A 10,789-nucleotide genomic window follows, 5' to 3' on the forward strand; every position below is an offset into this window, starting at 1 on the left:
GCACCCAGGCCTGCTGAGCTAATCCCGCCCTGTCCACATTCTCAGAGTCAGGATGTGGGAAAACAGGCTCCTGAGCGCAGGCCTCAGACCTCAGCTGGGACCCTCCGCACTGCTCAGTGTCTCGTCCCTACAGGGACATACCTGAAGCAGTCAACTAAGAAAGAGAAAAGTTTTATTCATGCTCATGTTTCTCAAGGCGCAACTCCAAGGATGGCAGCCACACTTGGCCCTCTAATGAGGACAGCATAGGGCCAAAGCAAGGGGTATCATCCTAAGGAAACAAAGGAATTGAACCTACATCCCATGATGTCCTTTCAGGCCAGGAGTCTGGGAACCTTTGTAGCTGCCTCCCTTTTTGGCACCACCTCCCAGAGTGCCACAGTACCTAATATCACCATCCTGGGACCAAGCCTTCACGTAGGAAAATCTGGGGAGCACTCACTACAGAGCACAGCAGAGTAATATTTCATCTACTGTCACGGGATCATTGCAGTTCCTAACAGTCACCATTGAACTCTTCTCTCAAAAAGCGGGGCATCCTCAGCAAGGACTTTACAAACTAGTGTAGTCATTAGTATCCAAGGGACAGAGGCATGAGAATAAGCCTTCAGTGCTTGCTTATGATCTAAACAAAGGCAGCTTGAGCCCAGCGTGTCCCCACCCGTCACTGCCATCCCTCTCCTGATTGTCTGTCTGTCTCTTTTCTGGCAGTGGCTCCGAAACCCTGGCCCCCAGCATGAGAAGCGGACCCTGTTCGGAGACATGGTGTGCTTCTTGTTCATAACGCCCCTGGCTACCATCTCAGGCTGGCTCTGCCTGCGGGGTGCCGTGGACCACCTGCACTTTAGTAGTCGGCTGGAAGCCGTCGGACTCATTGCTCTCACTGTGGCACTCTTCACCATTTACCTCTTCTGGACCCTAGTGAGTATGGCCCGCGGCTGGGGTGTGGGTGGCTCGCACACAGGCTGGCAGCGCTGTCACCACGGGCTCCTTCATGTCTGCAGCCCCGCTCACCTGCCCAGTTGACAACAGACCTTCAAATGCTGGCGGGGAGTTGGGGAGGGGCTGAGAATGTGAATGAGTGTACACACAAACACACTGCAGGGGAAAGCACATCAAAAGAAGGCGAGCTGGTTCCTCCCCTCACAAGTCAGGCACTCGGTCCCTCCCCGGTGGACTGGATGCCAACTGGTGTGCGGCATGATATTTGTTTTCCTGTTGCTTCTCGCTTTTGCTGGGCTCCTTCGTGGTAGGTTATGAATGAGTTTCACTGCAGCCTTCTGCACAGATCATGAATCCTGCCTGCTGGCTCTTCCCTTCCTGCATTCTGACACAGCCTGAAGTCCTTGCTGGACATGGCGCCGCACTCTGCCTGATCAGTATTCCCTGTGTTGGGATATTGACTCTGCTGCCCATAAAAGCACTAATTTATCTAGTTGAGAAGACTTTTGCTGCCTCGGAAGAAAAGCCATTTCCCAATAAGTGTTGCTGCTGTGTATAAGGAAGAATATTTAAGCATCCCCTTTGTCACGCATTTGACTCTGGGCAGGAAGTTGGTCGCTGAGGCACCCCTGGAAGCACCCCCAAAGGGCACCATTTACTCCCTCCTTGTGCTGTCCAGTGGGAGCTGAAGGGCTGAAGAAGCTGCTTCAAGAATACCTCAGAACCCAGCCTCCTGCTTCCTGGTGTGACTCTCCTGTGTGGGCACAGTTATAGTCTGGTCACATCCCATTGTCATTCAGCAGTATTTCCCGTCAAAAGCGCACCCTTCCCACATCCCCTAGCACAGTGTAGCACCTCACACAGTTCCTGGCTCCCCTCCCTCCCTCTTCTTCCACTGCCAATCAGACCCTCTCTTCATTTCCTTCGTACTCATTGTGAGCTCTTCCGGCTCTGGCCCTCCTCTCCCACAGTGATGTTCAGACAATCAGGGACACATTTCAGACTCTGGGAGAAGGACATGTCTTGAGCGGTAGGAAGCTGGGTGCGTTCTGATGCCAAAATCTCAATGAGACTTCTGGTTGATTAGGAAATTCTATTCCCAGCTAAGGAAACCACAGATCAAACTATTTGTCCCTTTCTTTAAAAGGGTCTTTTAAAGTGTGTCCTGCTTCAAGATCAATCAAACCAGGACACTAATCCCAAGCTTTCATTGTGATGAAAGAATGGTTAGAAATAAGGCTAGAAGCAGGGCTGGGGAACGGCTCGGTGTGTAAGAAAACATAATACAGTGGAGCTGAATTCAAATCCCAGCACTCATATCAAGTGTGAGGCATGGTTCTGCATGCCTGTGACCTCAGGGTTCCAGGGGGGCCAGGCAAAGGCAGACAGCACAGAAGCTCTGGCCACGCAGCCTAACTGCACAGATGAGCCCCTGGCTCAGCAAGAGATACAGAGATACATTCTCAAGGCAATGGTCCCTGTGCCTTGCTCTGGCCTCCTGCTCATCCACCACACACACAGATTAAGAGTCTCGCTCCCGTACCCACACACCTGGTAAGTCACTTCTCTGAGCCTTACTTGGCCCTGTCAGGACCCACTCCCCATGGTGTCATGACACTGAATTCGAGGAATACACAGTAAACGACTTTGGAAAGTAATAATTAAGCACAAGGGAGGGGTTTTTTGTTGTTGTTGTTGTTGCTTTATTTTCTTTTGTTTTGGTTTGGTTGATTTTGTTTGTTTGTTTGTTTGTTTGTTTGTTTGTTTGTTTTACACCATAGTTAGGCCATTGGGGGGTCTGGGATTTTTTTCATAAAATCATATCTATGATGAAAAATGAAGGAGGGTAGACCCCACACGTCGGGCCTCCAGAACCAACCGAGGGCTTGCAAACATGGTCTTTGAAGAGTCCGCCTGCCGGATAAGAAAGGAGGAGGGGCAGGGCAGTGGACAGAGAGGATGACAACTGCTTAGAGCAAAAGGCACTCGGTCTTGTCTCACCCCCATCCCAGACGAAAGGCAGGCTCTGGTGGGAAACGCCCTCATCCAGGCTTTGCTAGAACGTCCTGGAGCATCAGCAGCCCTGCATTAGAATAAAACCCAGCTTCCTAACAGCTAACTACCTTTAAAGAGAACACTTAACCTTTCCTACTCAGCCTTCTTCCCCAAAGAGAAATGGAGGAAATAATTGCTAATCCTGGGTTGTAGTCATCATGAAGATTAAGTACCATAAGATCTGGTGACATGTCTAAGCACCGACCACAGGCAGGCCCAGGGTCATCTTCCTGTGTCTTCCCTGCTCCCCCAAAGTCCACCCTCTCATAGACATCCAGAGAAATGCAGAGTAGCACAAGGAAGGAATGACTCTCCTCTGTCTTGACTGGTATGAAAAAAAAGCACACTGTGGAGTTGGCTCAGCAATAGGTTACTGAATATAGAATAATTCCTTCCCAGATAAATGCTGTACTGAGCAGCCCTGGCAAAAGCCGTAATTCAGGAGCTGACAGCACTTGGAAAGTGCCCTCCGGCAGCAGCCCATTGTAAACAAGCTGTCAAGCTTAAGGAGAATATGCTGTGAAAATGTCTCGATAAACAAACACGGCAGCAGCCCAGGCCTGGCTCCTCAGAGGGGCCATTCCTGGAAGAGCCTCTCAGCCAGGTGCTGTGACAAGGAGCAAGCAGTCACACTACAAACCTCAAAGTGCCTTTGATAACTCATGACCACAAGAGCCCTGTTGTAATACAAACTCAGAGGACTACACAGGCAGTCTGCTGTGTCCTAGAAACCCACCTTGAACCCAAGAGGCCAAGCCCTCAACAGTCCCCACACCTCATGGTTTAGGGCAAAGGTTCTCAACCTGTGAGTCTCAACCCCTTTGGGAGTTGAATGACCTTTTCATAAGGGTCACATATACTGCCTTTTAGATATTTACACTATGATTCCTAACAGTAACAATGAAAATAATTTTATGATTAGAGGTCACAACATGAGGAACTGCAGTAAAGGGTCACAATATTAAGAAACATTGAGAGCCACTGGTGTAGAGGAAGGTTCATGAATTTAAGTCTATGAACAGACTGTCAGCTGGGAACTAGGTCCACCATGTTGTGAGGACACTAAGTATTGCATGTCAGCCTCGTGTGGGCTGGAGTCCAGTGCTGTGGCATGGGACATCTACATGGGCCACATTACTGACCTGCAAGCCCCAATGCACTGAACGAAGGACCAAGTCCCTGGTTAGACTTGTTCCATGAATGGATCATTTAAATTCTGGACATGAACAGGGAGCCTCCAGTTCTACATCCTGTCAGCCCATGCTACTGTGGGGCTGGCTTACAACTGCATTTTCTTTGTTCTTTAGCAGATGTGTGCCTGCTTCTTGTTGTTGAGGGATTTTGTTGTACTTGGCGACCTGGGCTGGTCTTGATTCGTGGTGACCCTCATCCCTCAGCCTCTGTGGAGTGCGGTGATTACAGGCATGAGCCAAAGCACCCAGATTCTATCAGGCTTTCGGCTGTGGATCTGACCTGAGCAGGATCTCTGCCACGGTCAGTCGATTCCTATGCAGTCTGATAGGTGAGCTGGTCCCACTGTGGGGACAATGGCACCCCAGAACACTGCTCCCATCTATGCTTAAATTACCCCAAAGCTTCCCAAGACAAGATTTGGCTAGATCTCCCAAGGCCTGCTGTGCAGTCACCACAGGCCTGCCACACCGCTGATGCCGTCCTGGAAGAGAGGCATGGATGCTAAAGCCCCCTTCTTCCGACCTTAATGTGATCAGAGACCCCATAACAGACTCCATCCTGGGTAGGAGTTCAGTGTCCTTTAGGTGAATAAGCAGATAAACTTTGGAAATCAATCCATAAGCAATAGTAATTTTAAAATAATAATCCTATGCATTTTCTTCCTACCCTAAGAACCCAGAGATTAAGATCTAAATGAGGTGCTTCCCTTTCATCCCAGCATCTCTCCAGATAGCGTTTCTCCCTTCTCTTCATCTCTCTAAATTAAACTTTACACCCCCCCACTCTGATACTGCACTGTAAGGAAGGGGGTATCTTAGAACATCTGGAAATGGGAGCAAATATCGGCCTGGGGCCACCGCAGACCTGTGGTCTCCTCTGCCTTGTATTCAACTTCCTTTATTTTCCCTGAGAAGGATCTTCAAGATGTTCTCATTGATTGAATTTGCCTGCAGACTTTGGTAGTTAACAGTAATTAAATAGATTAATATGGTCTCATCTGTTTATCTGTTTGTCTACACAAGTGAGCTTTTTTTCCCCCCTTTCAATTTCCTGAACACAGAACAAGGAAACCTGCTGAGTCCTTGACTCCGGGTGTCCCTTGGAGCAGTACTGCTCAGGCTGGGTGTGCCTGTGCATCACCTAGGGATCTCGTTAAGTCTGGGTTGGGGCCGGAATTTTCATAGTCTAACAAGTTCCCAGGAGCTGGGCCACTGTCACATTGAAGGAAAGAGCTCACGTTCTTCACTTTTCCAGAATCTAAGGAAGTTGTCACAAAGTCATTATCATCCTTTGCGTATTTATAATCTGTAAAGAAATTCCAGGCCCAGAACCCTGAGTACACACAAGACGGAGCTAAGTGCTTTAGGAGCGCCTCTGGTTCCCCGGAAACTAAAGCTTGTAAAGGCCTCACGCACTTAGGCAGCTACTAGGTTCAGGAGGGACACTGCAGTCCGTGTGCCTGTCCGCTGCCTGCCTGTCCCCTCAGCGGCTTCTCACCTTGCTAGCTCCAGTGGCTGGACGTGCACACCATGGAGGAGGAACGGCTGACGTGCGATCCAGCTGCTGCACAGTTCTAGGCTCTGGACACGTCGGACACTTGTTTAGGGCTTGCCCATGCTCCGCTCTTTCTTTACTTGGTGTTCCCATCTGCCTCTGAGTTCCAGAGACGCACCGACAGCCACACAACGGAACAGATACAAGAGAGTCTAGCTTGGAAAAAGATGGATACACTCCCGCGTGGTCAGGGCATTTTGGAGAGAGTACACCTGTGGGAGTTGAAAACCTGTGTTTTCATACCCAAATCTCCTGGGCACGGGGTCTGGCCGTCTGCTTCCTCACCGCAGGTTCAGCAGTGGTCCTGCCACGGAAGCCAACAAGCCCTTCTGATCAAAACTTGTACTTTCTTTTGCAGAGACCCTAAGTCCAAACCATCAGATCAGCCCACTCCCGTGCACCCTCCCCCCCCTCCCAGTCTCAGAACAACAGCCCTATCCCAAGACTGTTCAACAGCCCAGACTCAGGAGATTTGCCACTCTGAGTGTGTGGGCACCTTCCTAGTGGTACAAATGAGGAATCTGCATGCACTCAAACTGAAAGTTACCCGTTTGGAATTTTGGGTTTTTTTTTATTTGTTTGTTTGTTTGTTTCTGTTGTTGTTTTCATTTATTTATTGGGAGGAGGTGGGATTCTGAGGACAGCTTAGAGAAGTCTGTTCTCTCCTCCACCATATAGGTCCCAAGAATGGATCTCCGGCCCTCAGGCTCACTGGTGAGACCTTTGCCTTCTTGAGCCATATCCCAGGCCTCATCCCCGGTTTTAAATGTATGTCTTCAGCTGAGCTTGGTGGCATACACCTTTAATGTTAGCACTTGAGAGCACAGGCAGGCAGATCTCAGAATCTGAGGCCAGCCTGGTCTACATAGCGAGTTCCTGGCCAGCCAAGGCGACAGAGTAAGACCCTGTCTTTTCTTGGTTTAAAAAAAAAAAAAAAAGACACCTTCAAAAACACCGTGTGAATTTTCTGGGCAGGCCATCAGTTTCTGCCAGCCCTTCCTAAAACAAACAGCCTGTATGTCTCATTCTAGACACTTAGATAAAAAGCAAGCACTCTAAGGTACGGTCAGGTCCTGGAGCTTGCTTGAGCAGTACTCTGGTCAGAAAGCATGGGTCTTCTGGAGCTCTGCTCCCGGGCCACTCGGAGTCCACGGAGAGAGACAGAAAATACGCTATTGACCTCAGGGCTCGATACCATGGTCAGGCCAGAGCACAACCTTGCAGACTGTCACAGCATGGGACAAAAGGTGCCCTTTATTTCTGAGTGTGAGAGGGATCCTTTACACGGTGCAGTGTGGAGCCTGAGGAGTCCATGAATCCCGGCACCCCTGCCCTCTGACTGAGCAGGTGCATTGTCTGGGGTCGACTGTTGGACAGTCTGCACCTGTCTGTCATGTCAGGCTTCTTCACCACTGAGGCTTTGCGTGCTGAGGCACCACTAGGAACCAAACCCCAAGTCAGAGAGGACTTGTGCTCCTACTCACGTTCTGATCTCTCCCAGTATGTGATGGAGAAAAGGAAGCAGCCGGGCCAGCCTTATGGGAGGGGGGGGATCTTGGTGGGTACCCAGCACCCAGCACCCAGCTGCTTGCTGAGACCACTGCCCCGTGCCCAGGACTATTTAAAATGGCATATTTATTTCTTGAATTGACTGTCCACTTGTGCCACCTCTGAGTCTTTCATCCTTCCCTCCCACCCCAGGTGTCATTTAGGTACCACTGTCGATTGTACAATGAATGGCGTCGGACCAATCAGAGGGTGATTCTCCTCATCCCAAAGTCTGTCAACGTACCTTCTAACCAGCAGTCCCTGCTGGGGCTCCACTCAGTCAAGAGGAACTCAAAGGAGACAATTGTTTGATGTCTGTGTGGTCAGTTGGTGGACTCATTGTTTGGGGTTTGGAAGTGTCTGCACTGGGGCCATGCACAGAGCCACCCCGAAGCCCTTCCTTCAGTCTTTGGGTCTAAGAACATCTGGAGCCTTGTTACCACGTCGCCTGTGTAAGGAACTCGGCCAGAAGGAAACAATGCTGTTTGACTTCAAAATCATGGATGCTGCACTCATATGATACTTGCTAAGCTGCCAAACATGTCTATTTAGCAGATACTGTATGGAATTTTCTGAACACCTCTTTAACATATGAGGAAGGTTGTCCTGCTGAGGATGCGATTCAATTCTTCCTTTTTTATTACTATCTCAAATATATATATATATATATAATTTAGATGATAATCAAAATTGAAAAAGCCAATGTACAAACTGGTTTCTTGGTTTGGATGGGTTTTATTTGGGTTAGTTTATTCATTTCCCCGGTTTCTACTGTGGATTCTTCGGAGGCTAACTTGATAGCCAGAGTGGTCTTTTCCATCTCTTTATGCCCCTTACTCCAGGAGACAGCATAATTACTGCAGAACAAGTCCCAGTTGAAGGGTGTTTTGTACTAAACCTCATTCAGTTATTCAGTTTTTAAAGGGAAAAAAGGTGTGGCAGCTCACCGTGTGGTGAGCTGTTTATTTAAATATTAAGGAGGAAGACAATGGTGAGAAGCCTCCCTCCTTTCAGTTTGTTTGGTACTGACAGCTGATAGAAGCTATTTTCTAATAATAAATATCTGGTGTGTGAAAGACAAGCCTTACTGATGCAATACTCTTTCTTTCTTAATTCTTAAAACCTGTATAGTTTCCCAACTAGGTTTACAGAATGGAAAAGGCGCGGAAGGCTGTTCTGGCTCCTGCCTCGCCTCGGTTAGCTCATCGGCTTCATCCGACTTCCTTCGGCTTTTGCAGGGAACTGAGCTTCCGGCTTCTAGGACCCCTAAACCTGTTTTGCATATCAATTAGTATTCCCATTGCTCAATGGAGGTAGGTGTGACAATAGAGCCTGTCCTCGCAGCCTAGCGCTCAGTCGAAGACCCTTTTGTCAGATTTAAAAAAAAAAAAAAAGAGCGCTACACAGTTCCTTTCCCCAGTCACAAGCCAGTTCTGTCACAGGCCAAAATAGACTTTGTCTAAGGGCTTCGCGTCTCCCTTTTATCCGACACAGCATAGATGTCTGACCCCTCGCTGGCACTGCGTCCACTGAAGCCAGGAGCGGATGTCTTTGAGAGAAGCACAGGCTGGGGCGGCTCGCTGGGGCGTCTCCCAGGCTCCCACTCCTACGTGCACTGGGTCAGAAGGCTGGCCCGGAGTGGGCCGGCGGGAGTGCAGAGGCGACGGAGGGTGAGGATTTTATCTGCAGACTGACGAAGCTGCTGCAGCTGTCGCCTTTGTGGGCCAAACCCTCCACTCCCCGGCTGCTCTCCACTCTGCCCAGGGAGGGAAACAGCTGTACTATCTTCACGGCGAAACTCAGATGTGCTTTATGGCTTATGACAATAGGTTTCCTCCCCACCACGCTTCACCCCAGTCATACAGGTCTCAGCCCTACTGTTTACACGGCCCTGCTCACCCCTCTGGGCTGTCATTAGCCGCACCACCATCAACTGTTTCTTAATTGACCTTTTTAAAATGCTGGACACCGCTGACTGCACGCAGCTGCCGCACACTTAAATTTCCTCAGCAGAGTCCAGCCTGGTGGCCTGTGAATTGCTGCAGCGCAATATACTTGATAAATGATGTCCATCCAGCCCTGGGCCCTGAGCTGTCAGAGAATCCAGTGACACCTCCCAAGTGAGCGGTGCCACCTTCATGAAAGAAAGATTTCTTCCCTTGCTCCCGTCCTCGATGAATTAAGGAGGTGGTTGGTGGCTTTGAGGGTTCAGCTGAGATTGGTTGTTGAGAATTCCTGCAGGAATGGAGAGCTCAGCGATTAAGAGCACTGAATGCTCTTCCAAAGGTCCTGAGTTCAAGTCCCAGCAACGACATAGTGGCTCACAACCATCCGTAACAGGATCTGACGCCCTCTTCTGGGGTGTCTGAAGACAGCTACGGTGTACATAGATGTAACAATAAATAAAAAATCTTGGGCTAGAGAGATGGCTTAGCAGTTAAGAGCACTCTCTGCTCTCCTGAAGGTCCTGAGTTCAAATCCCAGCAACCACATGGTGGCTCACAACCATCCATAATGAGATCTGACTCCCCTGGAGTGTTTGAAGACAGCTACAGTGTACTTACATATAATAATAAATCTTTGGGTCAGAGAGAGCAGAGGTCCTGAGTTCAATTCCCAGCAACCCCATGATTGCGCACAACCATCTGTACAGCTACAGTGTACTCATATACATAAAATAATAAATAAATAAATAAATCTTTTTTAAAAAATGAACGGGAGAGATAGCTCAGCAGTTAGGAGTACTGATTGCTCTTCTGAAGGTCCTGAGTTCAAATCCCAGCAACCACATGGTGGCTCACAGCCATCCATAATGAGATCTTACGCCCTCTTCTGGGGTGTCTGAAGACAGCTATAGTGTACTTACATATAATAAATAAGTAAAATTAAAAAAAAAGAGAGAAATTCCTGCTGCCTTTTGTCTCGAGATGAAAACACTATTAAAAGTAGGGTGATTGCTGGAACCTCCCTGTGGTGTCTGTACTGGGGAGGCAGCACATTGGTTCTATGCCTGTACCATGCCTCGTTTCTACAACTCTAAGCTCACCTTGGAGAAGAAAAGCAGAGGCCCCACCGGAATGCTGAATGTCGGTGGTGAGCAGCATTCATCTGAGAGCCAAGAATAGCGTCAGTGCCCGAACCTCCTCAGACAGCACACCCTCTCAGACAGCACACCTCCTCAGACAGCGCACCTCCTCAGACAGCGCACCTCCTCAGACAGCACACCTCCTCAGACAGCACACCTCCTCAGACAGCGCACCTCCTCAGACAGCACACCTCCTCAGACAGCACACCTGCTCAGACAGCACACCCCCTCAGACAGCACACCTCCTCAGACAGCGCACCTCCTCAGACAGCACACCCTCTCAGACAGCACACCTCCTCAGACAGCGCACCTCCTCAGACAGCGCACCTCCTCAGACAGCGCACCCCCTCAGACAGCGCACCCCCTCAGACAGCACACCTCCTAAGACAGCGCACCTCCTCAGACAGCACA

At 49.4% G+C, this 10,789-nt stretch overlaps 1 protein-coding gene across 1 annotated transcript in view; it reads left to right on the forward strand.

Annotated features, from left to right (window-relative positions):
• Positions 1-8,374, forward strand: part of Marchf3 (membrane associated ring-CH-type finger 3) — a 146,295-nt gene extending 137,921 nt beyond the window's left edge. Inside the window, exons 4-5 of the mRNA XM_052155707.1 lie at positions 712-921; positions 7,447-8,374. Of these exons, the coding sequence (XP_052011667.1) occupies positions 712-921; positions 7,447-7,605 (369 nt within the window). The 3' untranslated portion in view covers positions 7,606-8,374. The remainder of the gene's footprint in view (positions 1-711; positions 922-7,446) is intronic.
• Positions 8,375-10,789: the final 2,415 nt, after the last annotated feature.

Source organism: Apodemus sylvaticus, chromosome 13 (genome assembly GCF_947179515.1).
Source record: "Apodemus sylvaticus chromosome 13, mApoSyl1.1, whole genome shotgun sequence".
Lineage (NCBI taxonomy): Eukaryota > Metazoa > Chordata > Mammalia > Rodentia > Muridae > Apodemus > Apodemus sylvaticus.